Here is a 16999-nt window from a genome sequence, read left to right on the forward strand (position 1 = left end):
TACCACTGTGCTTGCAGGTACTAAAGCTTTCAGGCATGATATGCTATGATGGTTTGGTTCAATCAGCTCACAGCTGATCCATAACCCCTTGTGACCAGGTCTAATCTCTGCCTGCACAGGCTTTATGCCAATGTGATGGAAGAGACAAAGCTTCATATGCTTTTCCACAGTCAATAAGTATCTTTTATTTGCAGTTTATGGTGGGATGGAAGAAGTATGCCTTTGGCCTGAAATGTCCCAGGTGGTTCAGGCGTAGAGAGGCAGCTGTCCCTGCTGGGTGTACTGTTGCTGGGGGCTGTCCTGCGTGCCCCCAGCTAAGGCAGCTGCCCAGCCCATGGCAGACCTACTCCATCGGCTCCAGGATCTCTGTGTTATCCAGCTCCTCCTGGAGATTGTCAATGTACTGAACGATCTCTCTGATACGGTCACGGTTTCTGTCAATTTCATTTTGGACAGCCTGAACAGATTGAAACCAAGCAGTGAACCTGCAGACTCGTCAGGGTCACTTGCTGTAGCACAGCGGGTTCCAGCAAAGGTTAGGGAACATTGTTCCTAGCAGCTTGGGCCAGACCTGTCTGTGCCCCATTCCCCTGAGCATGAGGGTCTCTTACCTTCTCCGTCACGGAGGTCTGCCAGCGGTAGGTGCTGCTGAGGATGTCGCTCTCTCGCTTATCAATCTTCAGCAGGTGGATGCCATGGGACGCGTTGACTGCGTTGACAATGGTGGTTTTGTCCACAAGAAGCTAGGAGGTAACATGACCGGATGAGGGGAGGGGGGCGGGAGCACAGCGAAAGCAGCAGAGCTCGGAACTAGCAGCACAGTAACTTCAGTGCTTGGGGAAAGAAAATCAGCCCTCTGTTTCAGGCTGACAAAGCCCTAGTCAACAGAATGAATCCAGTGCTTCACCCTTCACAAGGATGCGTCTGGGAGAATTATTCCTAGTACAGGTGGGGAAACTGAGGCAGCACCCTTGGCCTCACCTGCCGGAGCAGGGAGCAAATGCCTGCTGCTGAGTGCTCTGCTGCAGGCAGGCTGCCTCGCAGCACATGGCAGGGCCCTGCGGGCAGCTGGTGTTGAAGCAAGACTGCATATGCTCCAGCACGCCTGGCCCAGCAGGTGCGGGAAGTGGAAAATCGCTCTTGGAAGGGTCTCTTGCACTGGTGGCATTGGCTGTAAATCTTCATTTTTGGAGAGTCCCAGCTTTTAATCGAAGCAGTGACTTCCCCCGTGGCTCTAAATAGAGGGTGGCTTCGCTAAACCGTAATGACTCTCCTCCTGCAGCCAAGTGCAGCTGTTGAACAAATGAAGATTGCTTCTCCGTGGAAATGGATGGCAGCGAGGCAAAATGGGTGCACAGCAACGGTGCGTAACTGCAGCCATCTGCACAGGCCATAAAGCAGGGAGCTCCCTCGGGGAGGCTGAGGGGTCTGTTTTGTGTCTGTCGCCTCTTGATTACCTGGAGTAACAGCGGGGCTGGGATAATCCGGACAGAGCAAAACCACAGCAAATGCAAACCTTGAGTCATTTAGCCACTAAATGAAGGAATAACGGAGGCAAAAAGGTCAGTGGCATTGCCGACTGGAGCACTGCAGCGCTCTTTGTGCTTTCTGAAAGGCTCCTGGGATTTTTGATATCACAGCAAGACTGAGGGCTCAGTGGAAGGCTGCTTTTGAAATGTCATGTCCTGCCTCCAGATCAGCTCATGGGCTGAGGAGCTCCAGGAAGAGCTTTTGAAATCACTGAGGCAAACAGGGCCCTGGTGCAAGAAAGTCAGAGCAGTGTTTGGATTCTCCTGGGGGAACAGGGAGAATCTGAACAAAACCAGCTGTGAGTGCAGCAAAGACGCTGCCTAAGTGCCTGCTGGGTTGGAACTGCCTGGAAATCAGCCAGAGAAGTGAGTTGTGCTGGAGGCAGGAGAGAGACTTGCTCAGCACCTCTCCTGGGCTGCTGTCACCAGCTCTGGCGGTGCCCAGGGAAACCCGCAGTGCAGTTATCCTCTGTCCTAGTCAGTGGAGATGTCCGGCAGTGCTGCAGTTCAGCCAAGTGGCTGGGGCCTCTTAGGAGGTGGTTATGCTCTAGTTTAGCTGTTGCTTTAGCTGTACTGAGCCTCCTGGAAACCCTGTCCCTTACGAGGAGAGGCTGTGGCCTCCTCTTCTTGCTAACGCCCTAGCAGAGATGAATTTTTTTGGTGCCCTCACCATTCGAACATCAGCTGGCAAATCCTCATCAAGTTCATTCTTGACTGATTTCTCCATTGTGGTGATGGAGATCTCTAGCAGCTTTTCATGGTGACGGTTTTCCAGGTCCCGGCACTGGCTCATCGTAAAAAAGATGGTTAAGGAAAAGGCTGACCACACCACTCACTTTTAGAGATTAAATGACCTCCTGTAACCAGAGACTGTACCCACAGAGCAGGCCTCCACAGGAAAGAGCCTGGCTGCTGCCACAAGCTACTGTGCTATCAGGATATACGCTTTCTGCTCTTAATTGCAGCTCATACCCATCAGGTCTCATCCTCACTGCCATATATCATGAAGAATGGAGAGTGGGCCTAGGTTTGCAAAGAAAACTGAAGGAGCCCTACCAGGATATAAGCTAAGCTCTGAATACGGTGCAATGATTTGTGCCAGGCCAACAGATTTCTATATTTAAAGTAACATAACCTGTCACTGAAGCACTTTGGTATCTCACTTTGTTCCAGAAGATATCAGCAGCACAAAACCGAACACAAAACATTAAAGAAACTTCAACAAGAATTGTAGATATTTAGTTGGCTGCTATGGCAATAATGTACATAGAAAACAGTCTAACCAGATCTTCTCAGGAGTTTTGTCATGGCTGTGTGGAGAAGAAAGGAAGACTCCCAAGGAGGAGAAAGCTCCATAAGTCCTACAGACTTTCAGCACAGAAAAACTCAGATCCTTTTGTGCTCTCCAGAGTCTCCACAGAAAGAAGACGGACACCTTAAATGACCATTCCTGCAAAGCTGGCAAAATAACTTTTCTGTTGATTTAAAAAAAAAAAAAAATTCTATACTGATAGCTCATTTCTGGATTTAGAAGTGAGATACATGTACATCACTGGGAGGTCCAGGTCAACATAGTGTCAAAGGATATATCCCTTTAACGTTTTCAATGAATGTTGATGCTATGACAGCAATGTTTTCCTTAAAATCCTTTATTAGTTCCTTAACAGAGGGGAAAAAGAGGAAATATTACAATGAAAACTTGCATAAACATAAAAGGGAGTCAGGGAGTCTAGGAAGCATCTACAACTGATTATAATTTGGACTCACTGCTGTTATTAGCACAGTCAGAAACTGCGCTGCCTCAAGCATTTAAACTGTTTTGAAGGTGCTGCAAGATTTTCTTTGCTCATTCAGGGACAGAAAATCAGAATCGGTTTATTGGAGGGAAGCTGACTGAATGATACCTTTACCCAGTGTCTGGAGCAAGCCAATTGATTCTTTTTTACTCTCACCTAAGTAATGCATGGAGATTGCTGTATTCCCATATACGGCCATGCTGCAGTCTCCTTGTAAGTATGAAGAGCCTCTTGTTGGAAGCATCACCAATGCCTGGGCTTACTGCAGCTTTTGTTTTAGTCCTCAGAAATTAAAATTTTTGCTGCCTATTACTTCTCTCAAAAATGGCTGATGGAGAATCTGTGAAAATGTCTTGATACAACAGTTCAAATACAGCCACCCGAATCCTACAAATTCAGAAGGGCATGCAGGGAGGGATGTTTCTGCTCATTTCATCAGTGACTGCAGATACATGAGGACCCGTTCACAACACACTAAAAGGTACAATCCTGATGCAGTGAGGAATCCATTTTGAGCTGCTGCTTTCTGTCACACACATTCATAAAAGTAAACTGCTGCATCTGCTTGCACACAGGACCCAGCTCCTATCTGCTAATTTTTAAACAGCTTACCTTTTTTTTTTTTTTTTTTTTTAATGAAGATGTACATTAGCAGCCCTGCCCTAGTTTTTGAAGAAAAGTCTGGGGAGAAAAAAGGCAGCTATTATGCAAGCAAATGCAGTAAGCTGAGCAGGAATGTGTGTAATCTTATTCATAGCAAAGATCAGCTTCAAAGAATTACATCTCTAGAATCCCAAATGCATACCCCATGCTAGGCAGCGACTTCTGTACGCAGACCTATAAAATGACTGAATGACCTCAAGTCCTTCTCTCTGAAGTCTAGGAAATCAGCTTGGATAGATGCGAAGGACTTACTGTGCTTTGCTCTGAGAAACAGAAATCTGTTGCAATGTATCCATGCCCAGGGCCTGATCTCAGCCAGATCAACTGGTGAGCAGAAAAGACTAAGGTGGAGCCAAAACATTAGCCTAACTGGAAGACCTGTGCCCCCCTCTTTGTGCAATGGGCTACTAAACAGAGGGGTACAGCAACAGAAAAATGTTCTGGATGTGAGGTCTCACAGGTATGTGCTTAACCCTTACCTCTAGCTGGTCAGCTATCAGCATTTCCAAGGTCATGAGTGCTTCTGACAGCTGAAGTATGTCCTCCTTGTACTCAGCTCGTTTAGACTCAGCAATATCATAACTACTGGCATTATGAATCTCATCCAGCCTCTAAACACAGAGATACATAAATTACTTATAGTTTGTGTTCAGCACTCCATTGCAATTTAATTAACTTGTTACATATGTGAGAAAAGTTCCTGCTGCTGATTAGCTGAAATGAAATGTGATGATTCAGGAAGTCTCCAGATTTACATACTGGGTAGTCAACAGTGCTGAGGTATGCTACTGCACTAACGATCCAGGGACAATGCAGTGAAATTGGTGAAAACGCTTCCTCATCCTCCAGTCAGCAGAAGACTTTGCCCCCTTCTATGCTTCCAACTTCGGTTCCCCATCTGACACATTTCAAGTTAATAAAAAAAATTAGATTCTTGACATTGCTGGTCACGAAGAAGAGATTAACAATTACTTCGTAGAAAGAAACGAAGGCCTAAATCCTGATCCCCTTCATGTCAAGGAGAATCTTGATTGACTTCAGTAGGGTCAGGATTTAGTATTCTGAATATGGAATACCTATCATTGCCTGCCTTCCTCTTACAACAAGGATTTATTGCCCTTCAGAATTAAATATTGACGTCAGTTTTGTATCAGACAAGATTTATGATTTCTTGCATCAAAAAAAATCCTCTTGTGCTGAGCAATGTATTATTTTCAAGCCTGTTCAAAATAAGTTAACAAACAAACGATAATAGGAGGAAAAACATTATATGTGTTTTAAGATGTCTAATCCATTTCTCCTGAGAGGGAATGGAACAGGCTAAAATAGACAATTCTGATGAAAACCATTGCCAGGACTTGTGGCTGAAAATGGACTAGATTACTCAAACTTTGCAGTGTTAAAAGGGGGAGGGGGGGGCAAGGTATCTTCTTTTCAAATGTAAACAAGCTCAAAAAGCTCCCCAGCCATTAAAGCCGCACCTCTGGGAGCACTAACTTCAAAGTTCAAGGCCTTTAATGCTTCCTTGCTCCTTAACCAACTTCAGAGAGCAGAGTTATTTTACAGGTTACCCAAGCTTACATGAAAGGATTACAGCGAGACAAACAGCCCCTAAGAATGGCTCACAGATTTCAGGCTGCTGGGACCTCTGCACCTTTTGAACTCCTCTGGCAATTTTAAATGAATGGGGAAAGGGAAATGTTAAAATACAGTGTTTAGTTTTGACACCAATTCCTCCAGTATTTATATGAAAACTGTCACGCTGACCACTGTGTACTGTTCTAGCTGAGCCTGCAGGTCATTGGACAAAGACAAAGGCGAAAATATGGCCTCATCCATGTCTCTTTGGGTTTTTTGTTTGGTTTTGTGGGGTTTTTTTTGGCTTTTTTTTTTTTTTTAAATGGAAGATATATTGGGAATTCAAATGCAAGTTAACTGAATATACATATCAATCTTTATATGTTGCCTTCTGGTAAGGCTGCAAAGTCGTGTCCCAACCAGAGCTGATGGAGTCAGTTAGCCAGCATGAGTCAGCAAGGTTCAAGGACCTGGGTGCAGAGTGACTCAGCAGGCTGCCAGCGTGTGACAAGGCACCTAAATAAAAATGACCTGGTTTGCAAAGGGAGCCAGCGCTCGTGACTCTGCCCGGTGTCAGTTGTCAGGGACTTGCTCTGCTCAGCTGACAGTGTTACCAGGCTTTAGCCCCCCCCCCCCCCCCCCCCTTATTTTTTCTGTGGAAACAAAATAATGATCCATCTATTATACATGGTTAGAAAGGGATCCAGCTAGAAGCTACGCCCTTAGCAGCCACAATGGGTGGCTGTAGTTGAGCGGAATGAAAAAAGATCTTCTCTGCTTTAAAAAGACTAGAAATACATTACAATAACTTCCTATTTTTTTGTTGTTGTTAAAAGTTCTTTGAGCTGTTGTTGACAAAATGAACCGAAGCAGAAAATTAGTTGAAAACAAACTGAATACACTGCAATCTCTTTCCTTTTCTTCCCAATTTTTCAATGATGGAAGAGCTATTGGAGGCCTCAAAGAGAAGTCTGATAAGTCTCTATATATGTATTTTAAATCAACTTAATAAAAAATACTTAAACTAAAAAAAAAGGTTGAACATTTCCATTTTCTTAAAGACTGGTAACTTTTCTGCATGGCAAAAAAAGAGTAAAAAACCTCCACCATGTGTAGCCACTTTTTTTTCTATAAAGCTTTGAAGGACCTTTATCTTTGGGGACAATAAGATAACACCATGACATGTTAATTTTGTGCTATGCTGAATTTCCAGTATAGATGAAGGCTCTCAGTGTTAGCTGGTTGTGGTTTGCCCAAAGGGTTGAAATTTCAATCCCCAAATTATTTTCTTACATAAAGTACTAAAAAACTTTTAACGTTATATTAGTAAATGACATCATATTAGCTAACACAACAATTTTTCTTGGTATCGATTTATACTGTAAGAAACATGTAAAGAAAGATCAGTGACTGAACACTGGAAGGGGTTGCCCAGAGAGGCTGTGGAGTTTCCATCCTTGGAGATATTCAAAGGCCGTCTGGACATGGTCCCAGGCAGCCTGCGGTGAATGGCCCTGCTTGAGCAGGGGGGTTGGACCCGAGGACTTCCAGAGGTCCCTTCCAACCTCAACCACTGTGATTTTGACATTAGGGAACAAGTACCAATTCCTATTACAGCAGTGTAAATTCAGAATAATGTTCTTAATTTTAATGGATTTACCCTCGTTCTCAGTGAAATTAAAGACTGGCATATGATGTAGAGAAATCATGTATCAAAAAACCAAAAGTATAACAATGTTACCCTTTTGTTCCGATTTTCAAAGTCTAGGATTATTTTCCTGCCTTCTTGCTGGTTGGCTGTTAATGCTTCATGAAGGCTTTCGTAGAAATCAGAGACTTCAGCTTCTCGGTTTTCATACTCTTTCAGACCATAGTTAAACAGGTTCTCACAAACTGAGACAAACTCCTTCCTGTACGTGACACCAGAGTCAAGGTATTTTGCTTGTTCAGTGGAGCAACATGCTATGTTCCTTCTACCTCTGCAAATTTGAGCAACAAGAGTTACAAGCTACTGTGATGTAAACTCTGTGGTTCTTGCTGGGAGCAGGCTGCCAAGTATTCTATCTGCAGCAGGACTGGGTCACCCAGTCACATTTTATGCATAGGATTTTGCTACCTTAAGGGTATGGAGAAAGCTGTGGCTACTTGAGGGGGGGAAAAGGCCTTGAGGAAAAAAAAGGAAATACATATACTTCTCTGACTCTTTTCTGACACGGCAGAGGAATGAAGCATACAACCTTATCTGTCTTCACAAGTGTGAATACGCTGTCTGCGTAGTTAATAACTACAGCTCTGGAGCCTACAGCCAGAGCACAGAATAAACTACTGACTTGGTAGCATCACAAAAATAACGTCAATTTTTCTTCTGCTATTATCTTGGCAATGGAATTGTTTCTAGAGTCTATTGTAGTTAAGCCGTGATGCATTTTCCCCCAACGCTGTAATGCAATTTTAAGGAAGGTCAAGTTACTGGCCTTGACAATGCTCTATTAATCTGAATGAGAAAAGAAAAAAGAAAAAAAAAAAGTGTCTGCTTTCTGATCCCCCGTGTAGGAGCAATGATCAGAAAAAAGTGCTGGCCTGAAAACTTCATGTTGCCAGCTCTGGCAGGTTGTGAGATATGCGACTCATATCATTCTGATTAGTCTGTTCCTATCTCCTACCACTTCAATTTCAACATGATTTTAGCAACTGCGCTCTTACAATCTAACTGACAGAGATTTATCTTATAGCTCATTTTAAACTTTAAGTGGATTCCAGACTTAAAGAAAGTACAAAGCCTTGATTCTTGAAGGGTCAGAAAAGAAGGCTACCGAAATTGTGTTTGATTCAAGTGAAGGAAAAGGAATATGGTAATTACAACGGCGAGAATTTAAAATGCTGGAATCTCATGACCTGGTGGTGATAGAATTGAGTGCTTTTACAAATGGGATGTTTCAAGCTGGCTTGGCCAGCTTGCCAGTAATATAAACCATTTGTTTGTAGCCCTTATATTTCATGAGAAAAAAAAAAAAAAAAAAAGCTGTCAGTGGTCTCACGGTCTTGCAGTGGTTATTTTTGGTACCATTCCAAAATTGAACACAGACTGTCTCAGATCTTAGATCAATGTAGCTTTCAGCCCTGGACAAAAGCAACGGATGAAGAGTCCCTGTGGATATACCTCCTTCTTAACTTAAGGCATTACGTTTTAGCTGTAGGTATTCTAAACCCAGGAAGGATATGCCTGCTGCAGGTCACCCACTGCAGGGAGGTAAGCCAGTTTGGCACCTTCTGTATCCTCTGCATACATACTGTCAAACAGGAATGATCCATTCAGGTACTCAACAAAGGCTGTCTTTGAAGAGAATCAGAACAATACAAGTAAAATAAAGAGTGCCAACCTGCTGCCAGTCCTCAGGATGTGTCTCTCCTATAAGCACTTTACCAGCAGAGGAACACTGGTGCAAACACAGTGATACCAACACAATAGATATACCAACCAAGGCATGAAAGCACCCTGCAACTGGAGTGAAAACCATCCAGGTTCACATGTAGCTTTGCTGCTAGAACTCTCTAGCCTAAGGATAGAAAACACTGTTTAATCTTATATAAAACATTATCACATATAACCACATACTGTAAGGCTATTAAGCCTTTCACATAAGGAGTCGGTGGGCTTTGGGGAGGGACGGAGAGAAGAGCTGCAGGTGTCCTCCCTGTCACTTAACCCCCTTCTGCTCTTCAGCCAGTCTGATCTTCTAGAGGTTTGGAATACAGAGCCAGACCATAACTGAAAGCATCACTTTGCCTGGTCTTGTTTTCAGTCTGTTCACAGAACTACAGTGACCTCTGAAAGCCCTGAAGAATTTAACCATAAAACTAATGAAAAGCATTAACTTAGTGTGAAGGAGAAAAAATAGTGACCGCACCATGAAAATACTAACAGTTCCCTCAGACCTGTAATTTTCTTAATCTCACGTCAGGCTGATAAGATCCTCGGGTATGATTTACTATTTAGCTTTGCAGGGTCTATATCTGTAGTTTCATTGTTCAGCCAAAAGAATTATGTTCCCCCATGTCATGTGTATTCGACAGCAGTTCCTGTTTTCATTCAAAAGATGAGATTCAGAGATCACAGAGATTAATCCTAGCCTTAGTTTTAGCACAGTCGATGTTAACCTCTCATTAAATCTTCAAGCAGGTAAAAGAGAAGTCAATATCCGTCGCCCTTCTTTCCCTGAGACAATATACAACCAGCCAAAGAAAACATACCTTGTGGTACTCCAGCTCTTTCTGCTTTGCCTGTTTTTCCTCCAGCTGAGCCAGGGCCTGAGCCTCTTCACATTCCAATGGCTCGGTGAGATCTCGATACTTTAAAACTGCAACTTCTCGCTGAAAAATAGAGAGAAATAAAATATTTTTATTAGATTATCCAGTATTGCTCAATGAATCTGGGCATAAGCATTCAATCTTTCTAGAACATGCACCTAAGTGACATCTGCAACTCCATTTCTTTGTGGGCTTTTTATTAAATTACCTATGAAGATTCTAATTCATTCCTCATCCCATTTTTTATTGGCATACTGCTTTGCCTCTGCATTCAATGCATCTGAGCTGATTCAGTCCCAGGAAACTTTTCTCTCCCCATTTCCTCATCTTTAGGTGTTTGGGGTTTTGGTTTGATTTTTTCTTTTTTAGCAGAAAGGCCCATTTTGAATTCTAGAATTTGAGCTCTGATTTGATCAGCTAGTGAGTTTAATGCATTTACTAGGAAGGAAAAGGCTCTTTGGAGGAACGGATGGCAAGGTAGTAGCTGGGGCAAGAACCTAATTAGCTTGAAACTGAAGCTTGACAAATTTAAGTACGCGACTATGACGTACTGTCTGTAGGAGCGGGGACTGGACTCAATGACCTGGAAAGCCCTTTCAGTCCTATGGTAAGAGTAATGTATATTCCAAGTACAGCTCCTGCTCTGCGCCAAGCAAATTTACAATTAATCTTGTTCTTTGGTTACTTAAAAAAAACCCAAACCAACAAAAAAAACCCTTCTTTGTTCCTTTGAGCCCTGGGGTCAAAAAGCAGTCCCACAGATTACCAGTGCGGATGCACTGTCGTGTTCTCAGAAATCAAGAAGGGGAAGTGCATTTGATGGGACCTACTTACCTGGATAGCCTGTCAGTCTGCTACTGAATCAAACTGCTCAGCAAGCAGCAGGACCACCAAGCCTCCTTTCCCCTGGATCCATGTCTCCAGACTGATTTCCTCTGAGATTTTCTGATCTCTAAGAAGGCTTGCACTCACACTGCAGCCTCTCTGTGGCAACACTAACCAGGCCCCTCTCCCACACACAGCTGCTGATTTTCACAAAATCTGTGAAGACGTCATGCCTCTGACACCTCTACCTCTCTGTCAGATTTGATAGAATTTGGCCTACAGGTTCACAGCTGTTAGATGGAGGCAGAATAAACACTGTGTGTTTCTGTAAGCCTAATTTTTGCAGGGAACCTGCCCTGAATGCTAGAATATTGCTGGCATACCAACAAAGCAAATGCTCTTGTACGATGCTGTTGCCCAATTTCACAAACAGGGAATGCAAAAATGCTTACCGTGGTGTCACTCACGAGCTTGAAGTCCAAGTACACTAGGTCTGGAAGATGAGCAACAACAAATAGCGTATACTGCTCATCACTGCAGAGAGGGTTCCCCATGAGATTCAGTGTGCGTAAGTTTTTAAACCTCCTGAGATAGATCACCTGTGCCGAGAGGAAAGAGATGCTTCCCAGTGCTGGGGAAACACGCAGCCTTGAAATTCATTGCTTTTACTACGATTATGTTGCAATACATATCCTGCTCTGCTGCCAAACACAGATGACGTTAAATTATGAGTTTCTAATGGTTTCAGGAAAGGCAGTGCTTAAATTTACATTGTGAATATATAAACGATGGGGGTAGAGAGAAGGCCTTTAGCTGGGGTGGAGAAATCAGGGGCCTTAGATTGGTAAACTACCCTCAGAACCCCAAATAAATCCTGGTCTCCACTCCCTCTTTTTCTCATATGTAGCTACTTAATCCTTTTCCGGCTTTCATGGGAACCAACAGGAATTTTGCCATGGTTGATAGCAGTAACAGAGCCAGGCCCCCATAAGTCAATAATCTAAAAGAGAAATAGCTGTAGTAAGCACTTAACACCAGGACAGCTTACCAAAACCATAACTTAGACTACAGAGGAAGTGAAATCCTAAGGAGAATTTTGTCCTCTAAGGACGGGCTTGGACACAGTAGCAAATATTATTTTTAGAATATTTGATCCTTTGATAGGGAACACTTGCAAAGACAGGGAGCACTCACATCTTCCAGAGTGGTCAGGTTATTCTTTCCTATGGAGAAAATCTGCAGCTCTTGCAATGTGTCCATGTGCTCAATTTTAGATATTCTGTTATTGTAGAGACTTAGGTCCTGTAGTTTGACAAGGGTATCCAGGCCCTCAATTACTTCAATATTGTTGAAGGACAAGTCTGGGGAAGAGTTCAGAAACCAAAAGTTTTACAAGCAAAAGTTAAACTATCTTTAGCATAGCAGAAGGCCCTGATTCAGACCTTGCATTTAGCTTGGTTCTTGATTTAGGAGTTTATATACAGTATTTTCCTCAGGGGTGTTCAGTGTTTCACAGGAAAGACTCAGCATTAAATCATCATTCTCTGGGCCAGGGAGCAATACACACATCTCCTCCTTGCAACGAGAGGAACAGTTGAAGGCATTCCATGTGGAGTCCACATACACAACCTGAAAGCGATTTCTACCTTATGGAGAAACCCAAAATACAAGAAATGCCCCCAAAGGGGGGTACTTCTGTGACAAATTTGACACTCCCTGCCTTGTTTCTTGCAGACTCTTGCCTACCTACCATACTAATGCCTACTGTCATGGTCATTCCTGTAAGACCAACATATGCCAGTCCCATGCTCACAACTGCCCTGTTGTCAATAGAGGTACGTACACAAAAGCATATACTCACTTAAACTATTGATATTTCTGGTATTTCCTCTTGTCCTGCCAGAACATCTATCCTAACACCTACATTCATCATGACTAAGGGCAGTATTTACCCTCAGGCCAGTACCAAGTGATTCAGGAGTCCAAAGACGGTTGATGAGGTCACCAGCTGTCTGCATCACCCCAGCCCCTGGGATGGCTAACAGACTCATGCAGCAGCTGCTGAACTACTGCGGCCTTTGGGCAAACGAAACCTATGAATGTGCTTCAAAACACTCTGCTTACATTGTGGTGATCAGCTGTTGATTCACCAGTACATTAATCATCTGTGCAGCAGAACAGTGCAGACAACTGAGCGGAAGAACCCATTAGACATTTCAAGACGTGCTTATGAGCTGAAGCCCTGCATGCTATTTCCAAAGACGGCTGAGGATATATTTACACTGCCAGCCAGCTGGCTGCAGTTCCCAGAGAATGCTCTAAGCTATGCATCCGTAGCAGCAAGCGCACTGATCTGCCCAGTATCAAAACCTGCACCACTGTGTGATGGTGCTATCAGCATCCTGAGCTTTTAGTTGAAAGTAGTCACATAAGACTACAAGGATGGGCACTTCTTGGGACAACAATGACAACAAGCCCTTCAGCATATAGAGGTAAAGATTGTGGGTTCTAGGCTCTGAAGTACCTGCATTAGCTTTGAAAACAGAATATATCTTCTAAATCACAGAGGTGTTTCCACAAATATTTCTGAAAGTCACCTCCAAATACAGGTACAAGCCCTGGAAACAACCTTGAAATCTCAGCTTCCTGTCGTTGCCACACCAAATGTATTAAAACCAGTTTTTAAACATTTGAAGGATTGTTTTGCAGCTCTGATACTCAGGCATTTTGACATTTGACAGTCAAATGAGGAAACACACAGACAGCTGACAGCCTTCCCTGGGAAAGCTCCTATCAGTCGTGTTTGAGAAGGAATGTGACATCCTGGCTTTATCGCAGATTGCTTTGCACCTGTGAAAGCATCCAGCCTCATATGCCTGTATCTTACCAAGCCATACAAGGTGAACCAGACTCTCTAGAGCTTCTATCTTCTCAATTATGTTGTTGTCCAGCTGCAGTTTAGTCAGATTCTCAAACTGCCACAGATTATCAATCTGCAGAATATCTAAAGCGACAGGAAAAAAATAAAAGAAAATTGCTTTTCATGTGAGACAGCTTTCAGTTTAGCAGACACGCTATCTTGCACAAAGAAAACATGTCCAGTCTTACCTCCAAAATGATTTTCAGCAGACTATGATAGCATGTGATGACGGCCTTAGAGAGCTGAGAGGTCCACTGGCTGGACAAGATTTCAATGAAACAGCCCAGTTAACCTCAGTGTCCTGCACCAGCGCACACTGCTCATCAGCGATGCCAACAAGTCACTGAGGGGATGCTGACTACGGCCCTGCAGTCAAGAGTGGCTTTATGAATCCACTGCTAGGAGGCCTTGACCTTCATTTTCCTTTCCAGCTCCAAGAGGGAGGTTTGGGATGAGACTCCGCTTTTCTCTGCATTTGCAGGCTATTGGTGGCCAGCTAATGCTTTTGTAAATTACTCTCCTGCTCCTGGGATTCTCATCACAGGAGAGCAAGTTAGGGTCTACTCTTTCTGTGAAAGCTGCAGTTTAGAACTAATCAATATCTCTGCATTTAGCTTTCTCCAAAAACAGAATCAGAAGGGCAGGCTGTTTGGCATTACAGCAAAACATTAGGACCAAGGTGACAGAAAATACAGAACAGTCACACTCCCAATTCTCTTTTGCCTCCCGATGGCTTCCCAGAAGATTTCATTAGCTGCTATGCTGCTATTATTGTTTAGCAAGTGCAGTGTAAAGCAAGGAATTGAATGCCCAAAATATTCACACAGTTCTGTATTTTGTATTTGCAAACAAATACATGCAGGATCAGGTAACAGGAAGTCTGTTCTAAGGAGCTCAACCAATGCAGGCATTATTTTACTGGAGCATGCAATGAATAATCAAAAGCAGATTTTTGCCCATGAAATGATATACCTGGGCTGGTTTATGGCTGGTTTGACAGTAAGAGGCAAGCTGCGATAATGCTACAGATGACCGGAGGAAGCCACCAAATTGTGCTGTAATCACCATAATCTACCAAACAGTTTTCACATAATCGCCAGCGATGGCGGAGCCTGCCCAGGGTTTGATTTGTCCACATACAGAAGGACCCAATAGGCCTGTGGCCTGTAGGTGTCACCACAATATAAATGTTAAATAAGAATAGCAGTGACAATAATAGCATAAAGTTAAGCAGCATTAAAGTTACCCACCAGCAAAAGCACCCAGCTCTCTCTAATGAAACTACTTCATACAGGTATGAGTAAAAATTTAAGTCCAAACGTTACTTTCACATTACAAAACTAAGCTAATCATGATTGTTTGCCAGTTAGCCTCATGCTTAATTCTATTATCCTCTAACAAAAGAAGAAGAAAAAAGTATACATGCTGTTACTCACTTCTAAAACTAAGCTGTAGCTCCGTCACGTCTTTAAAGTTAATAACTTCCCTTTTGGCAAGCTGTCCTATGTCCTCTGGACACTGCTCTTCAATGGCTTTCTGAACCATTTCATCATCAATAACATTTGGCTCAATACTATCATATAACTGACTCATTTTTCAACGGTATCAGCCTTAAACAACAGAAAAGAAAAAGAAATTAAATCTCTGCCCGGCTACTATTTCCAACATTCATTGAACAGGCATGACAATTCCAAGGAATTAAGAGCACAGCCAAGCATTAAGATCTAATACCTCGTAGCTGATATCAAAGACAGACTTGACTTTTATCACAAAGTCACTGATACGACTCTAAGCACAGCCTTATAGCCCAAGCACTGTTAAATGGCCAAGCACTATCACATGCAAAATTCACACCATATTTGAGTGTTTTCCGTGAAGAATGCTAGATTTTGGTCAAATAAATAGACCAGGAAAGGAGGCTCTGCATGGCACCTACGAACAGCAATGATGCATTGCATGCCAATCACCTGTTGCTGAAACCCCTCTTCATGAAGAGGGCATATTCAAGGCTCTGTGAACCGTTTAATCTAGTTTTAAAAGGTAAGTTAAGTTTCTCATTATAGGCAACTTTAATTTATAGAGTAAGAGGTATGCATTTATAGCACAGGAAAATTAACCACAGCAGTTCACTAAATTTTAAATACCAACATCATAATTAAAGTGAAAACAAATTTGAGGAAGGAGGAAAATTTATGAACAATAAGGGTGATTTTCCAAGGAAGGCACTTAATGCAGATCCATAGTAAAGGCTTTCTAGTTCAGTCAATATATAGCATTGCACACAAACACCTTCGCTTTGGGAAACAGACAATTTTGTTAGTCAAAGCTTTGGTCCTGGCTTTGTCATTTAAATATCCCTGATGTTGCCCTGGAGGCAACGAGACTACTTATCTTTCTAGAACTGTGCACAGTTAATGAATTAGTATGAAGGGCTTGAACCTTCAAACTTTTGCTCTGGTAAGATAGTGGAAGAAGTTCTGCTCATTTTTTGCATAGAAGGACAAGAAAAATAAACATGTGGATTTAGAAAGTTCTCTCCTCATCATGGCTTTTAATTAACAAACCAAACCTCTCTTTGGCTGTGCTCAATACCAACTGAGGAGTAGCAGGTTCTGGGTCTATTCATCCCTGACCTGCCAGACTGTATTTGTTCATGGTCTCTTTAGTCAATTTCGGTTCCACTGAGCAAATCATGCTGCGAGGTCAGCATCTCACTGCACCCAGTGAGAACAACATGGGTGTCGGTGTGAGCAGTGCGTCTGTCACCCAGAGAAGTTGCTGCCCACAGCCAGCCGGAGCCCAGGCCCTGTCCCCGACCCCCACAGGCCCAGCAGGGCCCGGGACAGGGACCCTGACTCTACCTGTCAGGGTGCCTCTGACCCAGGTGGGCTTCCGCCTTACCCTCCGAGGCCCAAATCCCAGCCTCCCGACCCCTCAGGCCTCGGGTCCCCAAGACTCCAGGCCCGCTCCGCGCCCCCGGTACCGGGCCGGGCCCCTACCTGCGCCTTGACCCTAGCACCCGGCCCGGCTGCTAAGGAAGCCCAGGTGCGTTGCTAAGGGAGGCCACGTGACAGGCTCAGCAGCCAATGGTCAGAGAGGGGGTGGGAAGGCTGGCTGCTAATCAGAGCGCGAGAAATCCGTGTCAGCCAATCAGCGCCGGCACCGTGCCCTCGGGGCGGGAGGAGGCTCGTATGATTGATGTTTCTCTTACCCAGTAGCATTAGAGAGTGGTTTGGCCGTTGCCCAATGGAGAATGTCGGTAGCTGTGTCCCTGCTGTCCATCAATCGGAGGGCGTGGAAAGGGCGGGGACTACCGCGGGGGCGGGCCCCTCGCTTGACAGTGATCGGCACGCTCTTTAACCTATAACTCCACGGGGCGT

At 43.8% G+C, this 16999-nt stretch overlaps 1 protein-coding gene across 1 annotated transcript; it reads right to left on the reverse strand.

The window, feature by feature from the left end:
- Positions 1-285: 285 nt before the first annotated feature.
- On the reverse strand, positions 286-16891 carry DRC3 (dynein regulatory complex subunit 3). Its single transcript, XM_082490841.1, has 13 exons — positions 16831-16891; positions 15056-15229; positions 13587-13703; positions 11894-12060; positions 11152-11298; positions 9818-9937; positions 8775-8900; positions 7308-7469; positions 4468-4599; positions 3118-3188; positions 2200-2323; positions 612-743; positions 286-457 (listed from the first exon to the last, which is right to left on the reverse strand). The coding sequence occupies exons 2-13, from the start codon at positions 15210-15212 to the stop codon at positions 344-346; spliced, it is 1569 nt and encodes a 522-aa protein (XP_082346967.1). The 5' UTR covers positions 15213-15229; positions 16831-16891; the 3' UTR covers positions 286-343.
- Between the last annotated feature and the right edge of the window lie 108 nt (positions 16892-16999).

This window comes from Vanellus vanellus (genome assembly GCF_965231255.1).
Source record: "Vanellus vanellus genome assembly, chromosome: 14".
NCBI lineage: Eukaryota > Metazoa > Chordata > Aves > Charadriiformes > Charadriidae > Vanellus > Vanellus vanellus.